This window comes from Thalassophryne amazonica, chromosome 12, assembly GCF_902500255.1.
Source record: "Thalassophryne amazonica chromosome 12, fThaAma1.1, whole genome shotgun sequence".
In the NCBI taxonomy this organism is placed as follows: domain Eukaryota; kingdom Metazoa; phylum Chordata; class Actinopteri; order Batrachoidiformes; family Batrachoididae; genus Thalassophryne; species Thalassophryne amazonica.
In genome coordinates, this window is record NC_047114.1 from 69538875 (window position 1) to 69560136 (window position 21262).

The 21262-nt window shown below is 43.6% G+C and overlaps 1 protein-coding gene across 1 annotated transcript in view; it reads right to left on the reverse strand.

The window, feature by feature from the left end:
- The window catches only part of ptch2 (patched 2), a 44259-nt gene that overhangs the window by 4141 nt on the left and 18856 nt on the right, over window positions 1-21262 (reverse strand). Inside the window, exons 6-20 of the mRNA XM_034182746.1 lie at window positions 17666-17774; window positions 17487-17573; window positions 17268-17389; window positions 16174-16321; window positions 13277-13408; window positions 12309-12464; window positions 12066-12158; window positions 11859-11984; window positions 10826-11213; window positions 10219-10743; window positions 9666-9808; window positions 9305-9485; window positions 8869-9149; window positions 6012-6149; window positions 5129-5271 (exon numbers count right to left, since the gene is read on the reverse strand). Coding sequence (XP_034038637.1) covers window positions 5129-5271; window positions 6012-6149; window positions 8869-9149; window positions 9305-9485; window positions 9666-9808; window positions 10219-10743; window positions 10826-11213; window positions 11859-11984; window positions 12066-12158; window positions 12309-12464; window positions 13277-13408; window positions 16174-16321; window positions 17268-17389; window positions 17487-17573; window positions 17666-17774 — 2772 coding nt within the window. The remainder of the gene's footprint in view (window positions 1-5128; window positions 5272-6011; window positions 6150-8868; window positions 9150-9304; window positions 9486-9665; window positions 9809-10218; window positions 10744-10825; window positions 11214-11858; window positions 11985-12065; window positions 12159-12308; window positions 12465-13276; window positions 13409-16173; window positions 16322-17267; window positions 17390-17486; window positions 17574-17665; window positions 17775-21262) is intronic.

Here is a 21262-nt window from a genome sequence, read left to right on the forward strand (position 1 = left end):
GGATGGATGACTCAAAGGATTATTACTACAACTTAATTTCACAAAGACTAGTCTGCAGAAAATGGTTGACATCTTAGGCATGATAGATGCCCCCAAATCTCTTTCATGTTTACCTCCTTTTCCACTCGAAACACTTCATCAGGATAAATATAATTTCCTAATTAATTTTCTTGGCCATTGCTCAATCCATGACTTGCGCTGGCATAAATCATATTGTTAACATTTACCTATCTGGGGGTCCTTGGGTATTATTAGCAACTAAATTAGCTTTAGCCAAGCTAACATTAGTTATTGTAACTCATGGCAAATGTTAACATTCATTTGCAGACACGACACAATCTGATTCAAAATCTCTGAAGGTAAGAAAGTAAAGTGTATTAAACAAGCTAGATAGCTACATAAATTAACTGACGACAAGATCCTTTAGCTTGCACCACACTGTAGCAGCGACAAAAGTGATGCTCAACTGAGGATGACAAATGGTACAGTCCACTTTATTACTGCTATTTATACGATTCTTCCAGGCATGAGCAATTATGATATCTATCTATCTATCTCGGGGCGGCAATAGCTCAGTTTGAACGGGTTATCCTATGACTGAAGGGTTGACGGTTTGAATCCAGGCTCCCAACCAGTTAAAAATGTGCATATTGCCGTTGTGTCATTGGGCAAGACACTTAACCCTAACCCTTGCCTGTGAATGAATGAGGTGGTGGTCGGAGTGGCCATAGGTGCTGAATGCTAGCCAGGCTTCCGTCAGTTTGCCCCAGGGGAGCTTTGGCTACACCAGTACCTTACCACCACCAATCTGTGAATGAATAATGCAACTTGTGAAATGCTTTGGGTATCTTGAAAGTCGCTCTATAAATCGAAGTCATTATTATTGTCTATCTATAACAAAAAAAAAATTCCCGTCCACCACCCCACCCCTAGGGGAAGGTGGTATGTGTGCTCCTCAAGCTCGGGTTCTCTACCAGACGCCTCGGAGTTTGAGGGTACTATACAGTATCTTGTTCCTGGGGCTGGACCCTTCTGGACAGAGACCTCTGATACTGTGCCTGGAATCTAAGATATATTCATTTTCTATACCCGCTTATACCAGTTAAGGGGGGCTGGAGGTCAATCCCAGCGGTGACTGGACTAGAGGTGGGGTACATCCTGGACAGGCTGCCAGTCTATCTCAAGGGTATAAGCACCTCAGTCATTCATGCACAGCACGACAACACTTGATACACTTAACATTACACCACGTTTTCTAACAACTAAAAAGAGACAAAAGGAAAGAGTGAGACATTGGCAGGACCTCCAACAGCGTTTCACTGGTAAGAATTCTGTTGTTTATATAAAGGGTAATCTTTTCCATTCGTTGTCAGTGCCTGGGGAGCCGTGTGCATGTGTGAGAGACGATTAGTGTTTACATGCCTGTGCATACATGGGTTTGATGTTGTGTCTGTCTGTGTGCACGCGTGTGTGACCCGTGTGTGGCACTGAAATATGTGCGTGTGCAGAGCTGAATTGGCTCCGCTGTTTATTCAGCGCATTACAAGGCCAGGAGATGTTTACTGCAGTATATTTGTGCTACTCCCCGGCTAGCCAACTCAGTGTTTGTCCCATTCACCCAACCACAGCTCCAGCCAAACAAGACCTCCAACAGAGACGCTAAAGCTGGCTAAAAATAATCTCTCACGTAATGATGGGAGAAGAAGAAGTAGACGCTGAAAATGATTTTCTGCTCATTTACACAGGGTCATATTAAGGTTTTAAAGTTTGTAGTCCAAAATACTTTAAAGACACTGATGCCTTCTTAAAAAAAAACAAACAAACACACAAAACATTTTCAGGAGCAACATTATTGGCTGGTTTTGTGGGTGTGTCTCCCATAGAGTCCACACATGGACTTCCCTGACATACGTCACATACGTCTAAACCTAGCTGTTTTACGTCTGAATTTCACTTATAGAACAGCAGTGTATTCATGTCCATACTGTAGAACTGTGAGGATGAATAACATGAAACAACAAATCCATCTAACTGCAAAAATAAATACACCTTCTATATACAAAGAGAGAACTGTGTGTGTGTGTGTGTGTGTGTGTGTGTGTGTGTGTGTGTGTATACGGTATGTCCTTCTCCTGTCCAAACGGCACTTCGGAATTGAGCCAAACCTGGCACACATATATTTTGACATACGGAGAGTGACACAGGCTATTGAGCACTTTAGTAGTAGTAGTAGTAGTAGTAGTAGTAGTAGTAGTAGTGAAGGAGAGACACACTTTTGTGCTGCATCTTCATTGGCAAGTGTCCTAAAAGGTTGGTGTCATAATTTTCCTGTAAAGGTTTTACCTCTAGGTAACAGTAGTAGTAGTAGTAGAAGTAATAGCAGTTGTCGCTTCTTGAGGCAGCTTTACTCACATCCTAACAGTTCTCTTGAATCCGGGATAGGTGGGAGGTGATAGCTTTGTTGGTGAAGATGACGTTTTTACTTCAGTCTCTGAATTAAACCCATGTGGGTGTGTGTGTGTGTGTGTGTGGGTGTGGGGGGGGGGGGGGGGGTAATCGGCTAGTTGCACAGTAAGACTGCTTTAAAACTGAACCTGCTTCCAATAAATCATGCTTTGTTTCTTCAATTTTTGTGCATTTAAATCAATCAATCAATTGCATTTACAGTATGTAGCACAACTTATGGAAACCAATACCATCAAAATGCTTTAACCCATAAAATATAAATAGAAATTAATAACGTCCAGCTGTGTCCTGGTGGACAGAAGAAGCAATATGTAAGTGCAAATCACACCTGCTCCTATTTTCAATCATGTATGTGATGATCAGATGATCCCCTGCAACACTCCCAGATACATCCAGCAGGTGGCAGGCAGGTATACAGCATATGATACTTATATATGACTTGTATACAAAAAAAACAAACAAAAAAAACAATCATACATTCAACAACAACAACAACAACAACAACAACAACTATTTATGTAGGGCTTTCCCAGGAATTCAAGCACGAAACAAAATGAGCTCCAAAAAAGTAAGTACTTTCAGCTTCTCCCTTTTTCACTTTGGGTCACCACAGCAGATCCAACATGCAAGGTTGGGTAGGATTACTTTGAAAGAATACATGTGGATTACATGTATGTATGTACATATATTTGGATTACTTGTAATCCAAAGTAATTTCAAAGTAATCCTACCCAACCTTGCCAACATGGATTTGCATGTTGGTTTGGCACAAGGCATATGCCAATCCTGACGCAACACCACATTACAAGGAGAATGGGCAAATAGGGTCGTGAACCGGGAACCTTCTGTTCTGACAAGTGGCACAAATGCTCCAAATTTAGCAGAATGAATGCCAATAATAAAACTACTGCAAGAATGTCCAAAAAAATCCCAAATAAAAGAGCTGATAATGCAGAAATAAGGCGCGACTTATATTCTGGAAAAATAAATCTAACTCAATTTTACTCAGTTTTATGGGATAACACGGACATATTTCCTTGTATTTCTGTGGCTGTGCAGTTCAATTTCAGTTCAGTTTCATTATCAGTAAAAACTACACAATAGATGTTATAAGTTTTCTCCTTGCGGCACTTGTGCAGCAGAATTCGTAATTAACTATAATTGAGTGATTGTGTTTTTAGGCCGGGGTTCACTGCAACTTTAAGCCCTGTTAGTAATAAAAGAAAACAGGCTATGTGCATTAGACGGAAATGTTTTTTTAGATGATAAAATGCTGTTTTTGTGACACGGGGGGTGCACATGAATATTTATTCTTTATTCATCCAATCCGCCATCGTGGAGGATCCATTAATCTTTCATGCATTTACCGCTGGGACCTCATACCTTCACAAGGAAGCCACCCTCAGGGCTGCCTTTCTCTCTTTGCTGCTGCCTCTGTTTCTGCAAAAGAGCGCTTTTTATGTCACGGAGGCCTGCTGCAGCCTGTGAGCTCAAGGTTGTGGTTTCGGGTTTTGGGCTGAGACCACATTCGGCTGAAAAACATCGAGCTATTCGCCTTATTTTTTTCCACCCTGACCATGAAACAGTGGTAGAGAACACTCACACATTTCACATGCACACAGAGCAGTCACTTCTGTTGGTGGGCTGCACAACCATCAACTGACTGGCTGACCAACAAATTTAGCGCCGACTTTTTACTATGACACCCAGCATGGAGGAAGAGAATTCCAAAGAGATGATAGGAATTTTTACAGATTCCCTCGTGTGTGAAAGAGACAGCGAGCGAGTGGGAGAGACACCACCCAGTGGGCAGCAGAACACTTCCATGTTTACGAGCAGCTGTTACACACCCTTGATGTTTTCCCCATTTGTTGTGCTCTGAGGATGAGGAGGCATGTGTGTGTGTGTGCGTGCACGCAGAGTGGCAGAACCAGGTGCATATTTGTTGGTGTGTGGGTGCAAAACACTTCCACCTGCATGCATCTCTGACCCCTCACAAGGCTTCCTCCTGTGCCCAAATGAGACTGAACAACTGGCTCTTATATGCACAGAGTGAAACCAAAACACTGTTTCTCCAAAATGGCAACATTTGGGCGGTGGAGGCTGAAGACGCAACAGTTGGTGCTTTCGCACATGCACAGAATCATGTATAGTATTTTCCCGAGTATAAATCTGAACTGGCAAAAAAAAAAGGCTCTTGAAGAGGAAAGCTATACAGTGTAGCACATGTGCACACCACAGCATGCGCTGTTACTTAACATAAGGACTTTTAAATTCCAAAAATAACCAAGACGGATGTGATAAACATGCAATAGACAATGTGTTGGATGTTATTTAATGGAGATGGATTGCCGACCGACAGTGTTCAAAACACTACAATATCAATGTGAGTATTTATTTTTTGGTAACAGCTCTTTATTCTGGGACTTTTGTGCACTGTTGTAGTGTGCTTTTATTATTAGAGTTTCTTTTGTTTATCTGTTGATTCCTGGGAAATTCCTATATAAATAGTTATTATTATTAGTGAACACGTGATTTTTTTTTGGTATATAAGTCATGCGGGAGTATAAGTTGCAAGACTTCCCAAACTAGCACAAAAATTAACATTATACTACGAAAAATGCAGCAAGTCAAATGCAGAGCCACATGCACAGTGACTCACCTCATGATGAAGTCAAACTCCGACCCTGCGAGCATCAGTACACCGAGCAGTGTGGAGATTGCACCATCAACCACTGGGGCGAACATATGTTCCAGAGCCACAGCTGAACGCTTATTCCTGCTGCCAATTGCTGTCAGAAATCCCTGTAGCAGGAGAGGATATAGGAGAAGGAAGACACATGAACTCTCTTGCCAAAACAACAATGTGCAACACACGTTAGAATTTCACATTTGGTTTAGTTGGGGGTCACTATCCAACACAGTAAAACAGTTTAATGTTGGAAAGAGGCTGTTAGCATAAAACACAAAGGTAAAATTCTACTTTTGCCAATAAGTCGCATTTGCCCATTGGCCAGGAAGATTTTAAATTGACTGGCCCATTTTCAGATTTACTGGTCCTCCTTCAAATTTCACTGGGCACCATTTGAAAACTGGCTAGAGAATCTTTTCACCTTTTTCTTGTAGATAGTGATGCGGTATGCATGCTTCAAAAACATAATTCTCTTCAACTTGGAAATAAGCAGAGTGTCTACCTTTTTTGACAAACAACAGAGAACTTGGCCCCCGTCAAGTGGGCTAGTCTTAATGTAGAGCTCTGAGCATTAATATTTTGGATCAACATAGACAATTACTGCACCATAAGGTGGCTTAAGTGGCCTGGCAGCCTTTGGGCCCGAAGGTAGCCCAAGGGTGCGAGGGTGGCCATTGCCCTCATGCCCTTAGACCCTATGGTGGCCCTTGTGCCTTTGAGTGGCCCTTCACCCTTGGTAAGTGTGAATGTCTACTCCTGAGTCTTTAATCCTAGTTATCTTAAATACTTCCCATTTTAAGATGAACTTTAAGATAATTTTTGAACATTTTTAAGCATCAAGAGTATAATTTACCAGTGCAATGTGAACGGTGAACTCTACTCCGATGCCCACAGATGCGATGAGAATGACCACAGGGATTGCACTCAGCTTGATGCCAATCAGACCCATGATACCAAACAATTCCACGGTCATCATCGCCAAGATGAACACCTGGTTTGAAAAGAGAATCGTTACAAACAGCAAGAACATGCTAACAAGCAGAAAATAACATGAAAACATGTAAATATAGTATTAGTCTTCCAATGAGGACAGAGTGGAGCCATTTTTGCTGCTTCACACGACACTGTCTTTGACTCTGTACTCCAAACCTCAACCACAATCAGATTACCAAACCCAAGGCTAATCCCTTTCCCTCTTCTTTATTGTCTTCTTTCTTTCCAGAGATGGTAGGAATGATTGACAGCACAACATTCTGGACACTCTGTCACTCCCATGTCTCAAATTTCTGCCTTTTTTTTTCTTTTTTTTTTTTGCAAAATATTGTTTATTTTATTGTTTCCGACACTTTAATGCAACTCATTAGTGGAGCCGCCTCTCCGTTTGCTGATATCTTCATAGTAAATGGGCAAGCGCCATTACTGCAATAAACCGCAATAAAAACAGCAACAAAACATCTTAGGAAACAAGGAGGAAAAAACGGTTCCCAGCCAAGAGCTTTTGATCCCAGCAGGGCTTCTAAGTTGGGGCATGGTTAAATTGAAAATGATAAAAGCTGTTTTATAGCTAGACCACATACAGGCAGAACAAAGCCTTCACAGGCTGATGCTTGGAAACCAAACATGTAGCTCTCTTTTTCTGTCTCTCTGTGTGTGTGAGGAGAGTGTGTTGCGATGGTGTCTCAATCAGTGCTGGATCATGACTTAAACACATTCCAACTGAAACTGGCACTGTTGTTGTGCTACAATACAGCCCCCCACCCTACCAATAGTCATGGATATGTGGTTGTGCGTGCAAGAGCATTTGGGGGGCCCTTAAGGACCACCGGTCCCACCAGCTTGTGTGTGAGATGTTTCCCAACTGCTGAACGGACAAACTGCCTCTCTTGCACTCTCGCTCTCTTCTCTTACACACACACACACACACACACACACACACACACACACACACACACACACACACACACACACACACACACACATCTCCCTGATGGATGGGTTGAGCAGGCCAAGGTCACAACTGGGCAGATCTGTCCTGTCCCAAAGTCTCTCTCTTGCTCGCTGACAAAAGCAGTGAGGGAGTTGGAGGTAGAGGCTTCAGAAGGGCAAAGCTATTCTTGCTCCTTTGCATTTCCTTTTCTAAGGTCGGCCCTGCCCACATTAGAATGACAAAGGTCCCCGTGTGTGTGTGTGTGTGTGTGTGTGTGTGTGTGTGTGTGTGCTCGCGCGCACATTACACTGGCCCTCCACAGAGAAAAAGCCCCCCCCGCAAGACAGTGTTATTGAGCTGTGTGATGAGATGGGTGAGAAGAAAGTGAGAGGAAGGAAGGTACTAATGGAAATATGGAAATTTAACTGCACAAAACAAACAACAAAAAGTTCACAAAAGCTGAACAAACTTTGCTTGGTTTCAAATTCAACTGGGCTCAGCTCTTCAGTTTTAGGCATGCTCGTCTCTGACCAAGAGAGAAGTTTTGTTGCATAAACAAACTGACAAATAAGCTTTGTGTGCACAAAGTTGTGGCCCTTGACCCCAACATGATGGCAGAAGAGACCCTTGAAGGACATTTCATTGGAACATTTAGAGTCCAGTACCTGACTGGCTGAGATACTACATCATCATACACATACTCCATTGGACGTTTTAGAATTAAGGAATTGACTTGGCTGAGTGGGCAAACATCTTGAAGACAAATCGGGAGCTCCAGTTGGTTTAAAGTGGCCTCCAGCTAATCTCTTACCTCGTTAACCGAGATCCTGCATCAACATACATCTCTTTCTCTGGGATTCGGATCAACACCTTGTTGTTGTCTAGTCAAGCAACCCGCCATAGTAAACAATGAGTTACAGTTGATTGTCTCAGTTGCAACTTTGTCATGTCATTGCAGGTTTTGGCACTCTTGTGTTGTGGCTTCTGTTCTCTTTTGGCAGAATGATGTAGTAGCAGATGGCCACCCCACTTAGTCTGGCCTGCATGAGGTTTCTTCCAGGGGAGTTTTTCCCTCATCACTTTCACCAATGTGCTTGCTCAAAAGATTGGTAAAGTCTAGACCAGGGGTCTTCAACTCCAGTCCTCGAGGGCCGGTGTCCTGCAACTTTTAGATGTTTCACTGCTTCAACACACCTGAGTCAATTAATGAGGTCATTAGCAACACTCTGGAGAACTTGACTGCATACTGAGAAAGTAATTCAACCATTTGACTCAGGTGTGTTAGACAAGGGACACATCTAAAAGGTGCAGGACACTGGCCCTTGAGGACTGGAGTTGAAGACCCCTGGTCTAGACCTACCACATTTATGGAGTTTCAATGCGATTTATGCTATGATTCAGTGATATATAAATAAACTGACCTGAACTAGCGACAGCCCTTACTCTTACCATAAGCTAACATTTATCACACTATCTACCACAGCTGTTGGCATCTTCACCAGTGACGACATGTTTCAAGATAATTTCCATCCTGAATTTCATGACCATGGAAACATTTTTGCACATCATGGTAATCATGCATAGCACGATTCTCTCAGCCAACAAGGTCACTAACCATGGCAACAAGCGTGGTAGGCGAGTTGGTTCACCGTGTAGAGGAAATGCCCTACTTGACTTCTAAGTGGGCTCATTTAAACCATGACATTGAAAACATGGCTGAAGAAACAATAGAAGAAGACATGACAAACACTGTTGGGGATGAGTGACCAGCTAGCTGACTTACAATGATGCCGGCTGTCCAGGGATTCAGAAGTAGAAGGGCACAGACAAGGAAGGTACAAGCCAGCACCACGCTGATGGACAACAGGAACCAGTGTCTCAGTCCAATGTACTGCTCCCAGAAGAGGAAGGGGTAGCCATTAGGATAGTTGAACACACCCTTGCGGCTGAATTCCTCACAGATGGTCCGCACGCTCTCAATGGCCTCCACAAAGTCACTGGCCTGTCGAAGGCCATTCAGGTAGAAGGGAAACTGAGCAAACTCTAGGGGCTCCGCAGCCGGGACTACAAAAGACGAAGGGCAGAAAGGTGAAGGTCTAGAACTCTTCAGCATAAAGACAAAATGTGAGCGTATCCATGTTGGATAATGTTTTTTTTTAAAAAATATCAAAACTGAAAGAAAAAGATGAATTTGTGTGGATATGTTTGAAGACACTTACTGCGCAGATTCTCCCCCGTGGTGTCGTATTTGTCGTGAATCCACTCTCTGGGATGGGGGTAAAAGTTGGCCTGGGAGGCAGCATAGCCTAAAGGATCGTTACTGACCCAAACCGTCAGGAAAATATAAAAGACCTCCGGGGGGATCAGGTCATCTGCATCGACCAACCGGCGTGAAGTAAGCTAAAAAAGTAAAGATTCCAAAATTATGAAGGCCAATTTAAACAATTTATTCACTCGTTCTTGTCAAAGCAAATACTAAAATGAGGTGCGAGTGATTGATATGTTAATCCGTAGTACCACCCAGTGACCACACTGTGTTATATAAATGACGTGGATTGTGTTTTAGCTCTCGGGACATACCTGGCTGTAGTTAAAAGGCTCTTTCTTGGAGCCGGTCTGGATAAGGAGTTTATAAGCCAGAGCTCCATCCTCTGTGCCGTTACGATAGCTATCAGAGGTAATCCTGCCTGCCTGCCAGTCAGCATCAAAAGCAGCCTGAAGACCTGTGTGTGAAGCAAAACACAGAGGAACAAAATGATTGCTGTGGCTGTCGTTTGAACATTTTATGATTTCTATTATAAAATTGTGGAATTTCTATTTCTTTTTCCACCTGCCAGCTATTATTTCTGATTGGGATTCTGACACATGCTAGCCTGAGGATGCACATACATGCAAAGATAAACTATGACCTTCCCCTGCCCCCACCCAACCTGTCTACGCCACCACCCATGAGCCCAGGTGCCTGGGGAAAACTGCGCAGCTGAACTCTATTTGACCCATTGGACATTCTTGTCCTCATACACACATTGTTGTCTTTTATCCTTAGAAAAGGCAAAACCTGAAAACGTCTGTTGCTCAGATTCTGACATCATTATCGAAAGTCTCCAGAGGAAACATGGTACAGAGCTCTTACCTCTGAGCCAGTCCTGGAAGTAATGCAACCACATGCGCGGCAGTTTCTGGTCACTATCTCTGACCACGTATCTAATAGTGTTGAAGGCGTTGTGGAGTTGGATCAGCAGCCTCTGTGACCGAGCATAGTCAAACCCATCCATCGTCACCAGGTACATATTGTAGAAGGAGAAATACTTGAACTGGGCATCGATAAAATTGTATTCTTTGGTGTCACGTGGCACAATGTCAGTCAGGTAGAGGCCATCGTGAACCATGGTGGTTCCATAAAGGCTGAGGCCCAGCAGACTGAGGAAAATAACCACCACGATGGCTTTGCTCTTGGGCTTGAGGAGCAGAGGGGCATACTTCTCTCTGGCAAAGTTAGAAAGGTTCCAGTGCAGAAAAGGGAGCGGAACGCACTTCTTTCCCACCTTGGAGTCCTCCACCTGAGCGAGGAGATTACGAGTGGAACTGGAGGTCGGGGTGAAGAGCTGTGATCCATAAGGGTCCGGAGAAGAGGAGGTAGGAGGCGAAGGTGTGATAGCTAAGAAAAGAAAAATGTAAGAATACTGGAAATATACTGAGAATAAAACTAAGAATCTTAGAGATCATGCTTTTGTGTTTACCTTGAGGCTCTGATGTGGAGCAAATGATGATGGAGGGAGGACTGGTGGAAATCTGAGACGTGGGCGGCAAGATGGTAACAATATGCTGCCCAGCTGCATCACACTGTGTGAACGCCTGCACCGTGGTGGTGATTTGGGTGCTGGTGGTGATCGTCGACCCCGCAGCGTACTGGTGCGCCTGCGCCGTCGTCACAGTTGGGGTGTGCGGCTGCTCGGCAGGATCCGACAGCTCATGCGGTGAGAGGTGGATGACGCGGTCAGAGCAGGGACTGTACAGGCAGCAGAGCACGTCCAGGCGCTTGTCTTCGCGACGGTGGAGGTCCAGACTCAGGATGGCAGGGAAGATTAGCAGTACCATGGCGAAATTGAACACAACCACGATGGCAGCCTAGGGGGTTGAAGGAGTGGGGTGAGAAAAGACATAGTGTGAGTGTTGCGCACCCGATCCGAACCCAGCTGGAGAGAGTCGGGGGTTCGTCTTTATTTTACTACCTCAAACCACAAGCTCAGAAAGTAAAGAAAAGCTTTGCTAAGTAACCAGCCAAGAATAGAGAGGAAGAGAAATGATTAGGAACAAGTAAGAATTTGCATGTTTTGAGTCTAAGCAGAACCATTACCTCTCAGCACCACCAGTCAGTCCAGCCCCTGAAGCTGACATTCTAACTGGCTGTGGTTTTCTGTGTATGTACGACTAGTGAGCTTCAGACCACCCACAGCTTAGTCACAGATCAGAGAAAACTGTCTTGACGGCTCAGTGATATACTGATCCACTCCACCCTCTTTCTGCCTATTTTTCCCCTCTCTGTCTGCCTCACTCTGTCTCTTCATCGCCCTCCTCCCTCCGATTACGTTACACGCACACAAACATGCCGGCACCGGAGGTGCAGCGGCAATAAAACGGGGAACAAAGGCTCTCCTCAGCTCAGAATAAATGTCACCGCTCTTAACTTATCTCTTTCGTTTTCAAAGGCGCGTCAGGCTTCTTGGTGCGCGATTATGTCTACACGTGTTTGTGTCAGCTCACGAAACCTACCTGCAAAGAGAAAGCTCGGAGGGCAGGGATGGGCACCAGGGCGGCCATAAAGAAGGCGATCATGTTGTTGACGGATGTCAGTGCCACGCTTGTGCCCGTGCGGCGCAAACAGTCTCCTGTCCGCTCCTTGAATGCAAACGTGGTTATAGGTGAGAGGAGAGGAGATAAAAAAAAAAAACAGGAGGAGAGGAGGATTTTGAACTCTACCTTAAAGGGGATGTTACTTTCAGCCTCTGTGAAGGAGTGTGCCAACAGAAACATGTCATCTACACCAATCCCTAGAGCAAGGAAGGGAAGCACCTGGGATGGGAAATGCATTAAAAGAGGACAGAGAGTCAGAAGGAATATTGGAAATGTGCGAAATAAACCTGGGCTACAAATCAAACGAGGATAAGAAGAATAAGTAAATATAAAACAGGCCAGTGTACACAGTTTGTCTGGGTGTTGTACCTGTGTAGTAGCAGCATTGAAGGAGAGGCCAAGTAGTGAGCACAAACCCAGTCCTGCAGCAACCGACAGAGCAACCAGCAGCACCCCGGCCAGTCCTACGGCCCCTTGAGATTTAGCACAGTCCCACCTTAGCATGGTCACACAAGCATAGGCCAGCTACAAGGGAGAGAGAAACAGAGGAGAAGAGGCAAGGGTATTAATTAACAGCATTACGCTCAACTAGGAGAAACCAGTGGTATGCACTGGCTCAGCCCGAGGAAAAGCTGTGTGGAAAACTGCGTAGGTCATGTAAAAGGTGAAAAAAGTAATATCATGTAGGTTTCTGGTGGGATCACAATAATGATGAACTATGCACTTGTCCAAACTGAGGTAAAGTTGTGTGCAGAATTTGAAGGAGGTGCATCAAACTAAACTAAGGAAACCTGCACGTCCAAGAAGGAAAAATTACCAATCGCCAGCAATGTTAAGGGTTTTATAAGGATCTCAATAAAAATTATAAATAAACTGATCAACACTTTGGTCAAGCTCTTTGCCAAATTTGAAGGAGGTCCTTCAAACTAGAGCAAACAGGAAACCTGTGTGTCCTACAGGGAAAACATCCAATCTCCAACAGTCTTTAGAGTTCTGTTCAGATCTCACTGAAAATAAAGTATAACCTGACTGAAGAACAAGGTAAATGCACGTGCCAAATTTGAAGGAGATGTGATAAACTAGAGCAAAGTGTGACTCTAGAAGACTGTTCAGCAGAGGAAATCTTTAATCATATCTTTTGGGGATATAGTAGATTGACATGTGCACTGAGCTAGCCTAACATGAACCACCATAACAGATTTAAGATAGATCTGTCAAGGGACAGATGAGATTAGCTCCAGAATCCTCAGTTTTAGATATAACAAGACAAATACAAACTAATTGTATAGGATAAGTGGAAATATGCAACTCTGTAACTGATTAAACCATATTCTCACCATGAGCAGGTACCCTCCGGCTACCCTGATGACGCTGACATCCGAGAAGGATTTCATGATGTCATTGAGGGTGGTGGTGGAGAAAGCATGGATGGACTGGCTGGAGTTAGCAGGGATACTCTGGTGGACCACCTGAAGGACACATAGTATCAACGAAATGTCAAGAGGCCAATATGCAAAATGAATCCAGTCACCCGACAGACACTCTTAACAAAGAACGTCATTGCATAATACATCCTCTAGGCTTCATGTGCAGCTCCGTATTTTAGCGCGCAACACCAGAACAGGCCCTCATGCCTTTGAAATGTGCATGTGCCTGAGTACATATGTGTGCTTTTTCCTGTGCTAGCATGTGTGCATATGACAGCCGAGGAGTAATGAGCACAGATGCCAGAGGTTGTGAGGTCAAAGGTGAACGGGATGGGATCGCATGGCTTAGGAGGCTGCTCTCTCTGCCGTGCCATGAATGAAACAAAGACTTCCATCTCTCCGCGCGGCTGCTTGTGCGCAGACGTTTAAGTTATCATGTGAAGGCTGGAGTGGATTTGTTGGTGTATACTCTGTTGTGCACCAAGAGGACGCAGCTCGTGCCTTTTCGTTTCTATGTATCCTTTCTCCTTTCAAAATAATGTCCCTCCCTCACTCCCTGCTTTACCCTCGCTGTGGTGGGTGTCAGCTATCATAGCAACAGCTTGTTCCTATAACGAGGGCTCTGACAGAGAGAGATGATTGGCCCTACCACACACACACACACACACACACACACACACACACACACACACACACACACACACACACACACACACACACACACACACACACACACACACACACACACAACAAAACTGAAGACTGATGGAATTCAGACATTAGAGTGCAAACCCCACATGGCCTGCAGACGGACTGTGGCAAACTAGTACATCCAAAATTAATGGATGTCATATTGTTAATTCAACATAGTAAATTCTGAATAAAAAAGCTGACTTTCATGGATTCCATAGTCATTTTCAGTGGTAATTTTCCTGTAATGCTGCTTGCCCCGTAGGCTTTCATTGTGTAGTTCATTAACATGTGACTGATTTAACGTTCAAACTAAATGCTGCACTGACTGAAATTGTCCCAAATTGTTTTGAAAAGTTCAACCCAAAAGCATCTCTACGTCATTAGGCCACATGTTCAAAAATATCGGCCTGCCCCTTTAATTAATCAACTGAAGCAATTCAGTCAGGTTTTCTCTTTTGTCAGTGTATGCAAAAATACTGCACATACAGTGCTGTGCAAACATTTTAGACATATTTAATGCATCATGAAAGCATAAAAAAATTATGTAAACCTGATAAATAAGCTTTCGCTTCTGCCTACACCCTTTTGGGCACACGGGTATTTTGTTAAATTGTTTTTTCCTTTATGATTTTCTTTGCTATTTTGAGTCTGTGTGTGCCAAATAAATGAATTCAAATTCATTCATAAATATTGATAAATAAATTAAATATGTGATTAATTTAAATTTGATTACAATCGATATGATAATTGGGTTCTATTTACGTCTGAGTTTTCGTTATGTAAGTTGCACCAGAGTATAAGGGCCCGGTCACACGGCACGCGGTGAGAGCTGAACGAAGGAATAAAAGTCACAAATCGCTGAGAAAAAGTGAACGAATTAACCTGCACTTCTCCCGTCACCGAAAAGCCTGCGAGTTCAGAGCGCATGAGAGAATGAAACAAAACCGAAACTAACAAAAGAAAAATGAAGTGAATGGCGACCTTGACGCTTTAAACAAAATCAAAACGAAACATTCATGATGACGTGACTTGACAGCAGGTATCAGACCGAGCGCAGCCAACCTGTGATCATTTCTGCAGCTTGTGGTGTCCGTGGCGCCTGCAGTTGCGAGATCCGGTTGTCCTGAGAACAGGTTTGTCTTCACAACAACAACGTGCTCGCCACAGATGGTTGCAATGTGCATGTGCACATGCACTTTCCAGCCAGAGATGGCTGCAGTGTGTGTAAATAATTAAAGTAGTTGATCATACGTTCTTGCCGTTATTGTTTCTGTATGAAAAGTTATTGATCCGTTCAGATATTGTCAATGTTTGTGCAAGATGTCAGACTTGGGAGGTTGGACGACAACCAAACAGAACGCTGAAGGTACAGGAACTACGCAAACGATGAGGAACCGTCAACACAGAAAGGAAAAACGGAATACAGATGAACTGAGGTTGTTGTTGGGATTCGTTCACATTTTTCAACAGCCTGAAAATTCTGAAAAGCGGCAGTTACAGGAACAAAGCAGTTAAACGATGTCTCTGAAAGGCAACGTAAATCTAGATTTCTTGTTTCGTCTTGGCTTCGGTGTCCTTCGTTAGTGTCGTGTGAGCGGGGCTTAAGTTGTAGAACCTCAAACATTTCATATTGTATGATCAAATGCAACAGTTCTACTAACTAGCCAGTACACTACACTTACAAAGAAATTATTATTTTTGTTATTATTATTGTTGTGAGCAGGGGTGGTGGCCAAGTGGTTAATGCACTTGGTTTCAGTTCAGAAGGCTCCGGGTTCAAATCCCATCCCTGCCACATTTCTCCATGTAATGTGGAGTTGCGTCAGGAAGGGCATCCGGCGTAAAACCTGTGCCAATTCAACATGCAGATCCAACTTGGATTTGCTGTGGCGACCCCGAGTGCAAACAAGGGAGCAGCCGAAGGGACTTACTTACTATTATTATTGTTGTGAAATAAAAAAAAAAAGTCCACACAGATTTCGCGTTGACATGCAAATAAAAAAAAAGGGGGGGGGGTGAGAGGAGGGGGGCACCAAACGCTACTTTTAGTATAACTCCGGGATGCCTAAAACTTTTGCACAGTACTGTATGTTAGTGTATTTTCATGTCTTCACCTCCACAAACTTCCTCTGCCAGGACTCCAGGATGGCCGTAGCTTTGTCTTCGTTCCAGTTAATGTCGTGTATCTCGTAGTCGTCTTTAAAGTGCTCGTACAGCTGCTTGGGACTCATCAACAGAAACATGGTTTGAAGAGCCTCGGCGCTGCAAAACACACCGACATACATACAGTTTTAGGACCATTCGGGGACGTCAACCTCCCCCTCCTACATCATATTTTTATTGTGTGATGATGAGCCGAGTTGGTGCGTCAAGACGTCCGTCGTTAATCTAAAAACTGGCAATCTGAAAATCGTCTGTTGTGACGGTGAACAGGCCTTTCTGTGAATGGCTGAAGTCAGGTGCCGTTTCTTCTCGGCTCTATCCGTCTGCCAATTCAAACAGCAAAAAGCAGGTGTTATCTTGTCCGTCTAGAGGCTGCGATCCCAGATGTCCTCAGGTTTTCTTGGCACAGGCAAAGCAAGCAGCAGTGCTTCTCAAAATGTGAAAGAAATGATCATAAATCACATCAGAGACTAAGAGCGGCTCTCGCAGACGGGGGACTGGAATCCGCTTTCATTGAAAGCTCCAGTGGGCTCGCGTGGGTCATGATCTGGGCTCTGAACCAATGCTGTCACTCCATTTGTATTGGCTGTGGTTGTAAATCCAGTTAAAGTCAATAGGAAAAACCAAAACTTTCTAGAACGTCTTATTAAGAGCCTTGGCTCGGCTTCAGAAAGATGTAAATATGAGAAGGCTTTTTTTTTTTTCTTCTTCTTCTTCTTTGGTCTCTCACACAACATAGTATGTGTAGCGGGTGGCAGGGGGGTTTATGTGGTTGTCAGTCATCTTTAATTGGCCTCTCCTAGACCAGGGTCATACAGGAAACCCATCTCTCTCAGTACGAGGTATTCCTAGTGTGTGTCTGTTGAGTTATTAAAGGTGCCACAGATTCCACAGTCAGGGTGGCTCCATACCTGAGGCACTGCCGGCGTAAAAACACTAACGTTTACAGCGAATATCGTTACTTGCCACATCTCTCCTCCTTTCAGAAAGCGAACTTTACAATCAGATGAAGTCATCCTCTATAACATACAATAAATAGACACACCTGAGCAGAGTATCCTGGGCGTTCTTGTGGCGCCCTCCTAGGATCAGCTCCTCCTGCCAGTGCATGAACTTCCGGCTGAAACCATGGCAACCACCCTGGAGACGCCCAGCTATGTCAGGACTCTGGAAGGGAGTCCGAAAGCAAGCGTTACACGTGTCTCCGCGTTATATGCTACGCATCATCGCGGCGGCTCTTATAAATACAAATCTCAGCGCTCACCTGTCCTTGCTCCTTGTTGGGTGCGCTGAGAGGGCAGTCAGGGTCTGAGGGATCTAAACAAGGTCTGTTCATGTAGGCGTGGCCCACCTGCAGCACCAAACAACGTTAGAAATCCATCGATATGAGGAAAGCAGCAACTAAATGACAAAAAACACGGCAGCGCGCGGTTTGTGTCCCACCTGTGCTTTGTCCAACATCTCCTTAAATCCTTCCAGTGAAGTAAACTGACTCAGTTCCTCCATCAGCTTGATTGGATCGAGATTAATCCACTGGATATCTGGCATCCCGCTGGAGAGCAAAAGACGCGATCATCACATCATTAATCATGTGCCCTTGAGTGTTTGTGGAATTTTTTTTTTAAACTTCAGTTGAATTTTTCCTCTCCGTGCTTGTGCTCAGCTACACAGCAGTATATAAGGAGATGCTGGATAAAATAGCGTTTATTATCCTGTTTCATGCTGCCACAATGCCTAGGGAAAAGGCACGGCGGCTGCCTGTGCGCTCCCATTCCCTCAGCGTCCTACATCGAGTCATAACAATTACCCCAGCCTCCCTAAACATCTTGATAAGGAGCGAGGGAAGGGGAGAGGTAGAGAGGCTGGAAGGCAAGGAGAAAAGGGTGAGAAGGAGAGTGAGCAGACAGATCTGTGGAGGAGCGGAAGAAAAAGTCCAAGTGGGATTTTCTGCACCGAAACAGGTGGGTAGCTGCACTTCTGCATGTGTACACGTGAAACTATTGCGCAATGACGCCTGATACAGAAGTAAAGATTTAGGCTATTTTTTTTTTTTTCAACTTCCACCTGACAACCCTTCTGCATTTCCTCTGGATGAGAGAAAAAAGTTTGCTATAATTGCATGATAAATATGCATCTATACATTGACAGGTAGGCTGCAACCTAAATGCTCCACAAGCCATAATGTTAACATTAATTTGCAACATTCTGCTTTCGTCCAACATCACTAACATTATTATATATGTGTGCTACTTCTGTTTGTTCCCGTATCACCGTAAGGCTCTGAGAGCAAAAATATATATGAGTGGGTGAGTGAGAGAGTTAGTCCATCCCAGCTACATTCTGCAGAAAGTAACTCAAAAATAATAAATGCTATCATTTTGCAACTCGCCACATTAAGAAGACATACAATGAGGAGCGACCATATTCTACCTGAGCCCGGTTTCACAAATCTTTTAGTCTACTAAACTTACTTAGTCGACTACGGTTAATCGCCCAACATTAGCCGTCTAATCACCGTTTCACATCCACGGCTAAACTTATAGATTAGCCGTATTACGTTAGTTGACAATTTTCAAGGGTGTAGCGACCTTGTGAAAGCAGTTGCCAAGAAACGCCTCCAATGTGCGACAGTTTTGTTTACTTCTGGTGTCGCAGACCTAAAGGTCTACCCCTAAAACTTGGTCCGCCCTGCCTCCACTGCGCATGCGTCATTTCGCAGCTCTGAGCACAGAGTCTATTCACCCAAAGCGATCAAATGGATTAATGGGATTATTAACCATCAAATGACAAAGTAAAACCTCTTAAATCATTCTAAAGTCAGATTTAAGCAGAAACTAGGCCATTTTAAGTAGAAACTAGGCGATACTTGGTGACACTTTGAAATCACAGACACACAGTGAACGTATCGGCTAGCAGCTTGTGTAGCCGCAGTGCTGTGATCGCTTCCTCTGTCTTTTATGATGAAATAATGCTGAATTTATGTGGAAATGATTGTTGTACAAAAGCTTCAGATATCTGTCGCTGAGACAGATGATGACTGGAGTGCAGTTTTAAGCAGAAACGAGGTGAACCGCAGGTAATGACGCATGCGCAGTGAAGGCAGGGTGGACTGATTTTTAGGGGGGACCATTCGGTTGGCGACACCTGGTTGCTCACAACTGCAACATGTGCCGTTCCCATTGCCTGTTCCTGCAATGTGTATGTGGGTGTAATAATAATATTAATAATAACTAGAAGGCACTCAGAGAGTGCACACCTTTGCCAAGACCACATGTTGACTGAATACTTAAAACGTCTTCTGGATCCAAGATCCAGCAGATGTTGTAGATCAAATTTGAAATAAAATCCCCAATTTCTAGGACATTATCCACCTGCTCACTAAATTTAATCAACATCCTCTCAAAACCTTTTGAGTTAAATGTTGCTACGCTCCAAATATACTTCTGCATCACAGTTCCAGAATACATTCTGGATCACCTTCAGAACTAAGTCACCTGTTACCTGGAACATTGTCCATCTTGCTCACCAAATTTCAATGAAATCTGTTCATTGCTTTTTGAGTTATCCTGCTAAGAGACCAACGAGCCATCAGACAAACACTGAAGAAAAAGTTTACTGCTGGAATTTTGAAATCAATTTTTGAAATTACAATGAAACCTCAGTTTTTCAAACTGCTCGCTTTACGAACAAATCGGTTCACAAAGATATTTTTTGAAAGAAACATTCATTACTTTTCGAACAAACTCTTGGTTCACGAACACCTCTGCCACAGTAGGTGGTGGTAATGCACCGGGTTGTGTTGCAATCCACTAATAAACTCGAAAGAAGAAGAAGAAGCAAGAACATCTGTCTTCGGGTGTTTATTAAATCATATTTTTGGGGACTGCGCAGTGGTTCTCCTAATGGTTTACTTTGTTGCGGACATTAAAAGTTATGAGTTCTGTCCTTTTTTTTTTACAGTAATCATACATTAAGTGGAACTAACAAGTGAAGCTACCAACAGCTGCTAAAAGTGCTAACGCTGTTAGCGTGCGACATTAAATCCGACCAGAGATTTACTCAGTGTGTCTACTGTAACAGAGGCGTCTGATCGGTTAAGACATTTGCGCTCTATGAGCGCGGTGCTCTAGTTTGGAGTATTTTATGACAAACACCTGGAATAATCTGTCTTGACAGTAACATCCGTCCCCTTCACCTTCCATGTACGTCATTAAGTCTCTTCTGTACAGGTAAGTTGAAATTAAATGGTTTATTTTATTATAATTACTGTACAGTATTTTGTATAAGATACTATGCATATTCTTTGTATTTGGTTTTCCTTTTATGTATGAAATGCTGTTAAAAAGGTAAAGACAAAATGTTCTTTTTGGGGCCTGGAACAGATTAATCCATTTTACATGGTTTCTTATGGGAAAAACGAACAACATTTAGGAACCAATTAAGTTCTAAAACTGAGGTTCCACCGTGTGCTGAATCGAGCTTGAAAAATGTGTCATCAATGCCGGGATTCTTTGAAATGACACTAAATCCCATTACGTTGTGTATTAGAAAGAAGAGAGAGGGAACGATAGAGGAATAAAAGAATGTCAAAGTATCTAAACTGTGGGCCCAATCTCCCCCCAATGGCTGCAGAAGAGAAAGTCCTCTTCTATTCCCACATACCAGCCTCCCTTTTCGCTCACACAGACACACTCCTTTATCAGCTACTTTTTGCTTGAGTGAACCAGGTCTGGGCACTTTTGTTTTTTCATAGATTGCTGCTCTTTGTTCTCACCCGAGTTTTTTTTTTTTTTTTTTCACTTTTCCTCACTCTCTCTTCCAATCCACTTCTCTCTCTCTCTCTCTTGTTCTCTCTCTCTCTCCCTTTCTTTCTTTTTGACGCTTTTTTAAAGTGGGGATGAAAGCAAGCAGAAGTTGTCAGAGCTTGCTGACCGACCCGAGTTCAACTTCGAAGAAGATAAATTATAAAAAAGAAAAAGAAAAAAAAAAGAGGGGGGGGGGGGGTGGAGGACGAGTCATAAATAACAACATTCGGTAAAC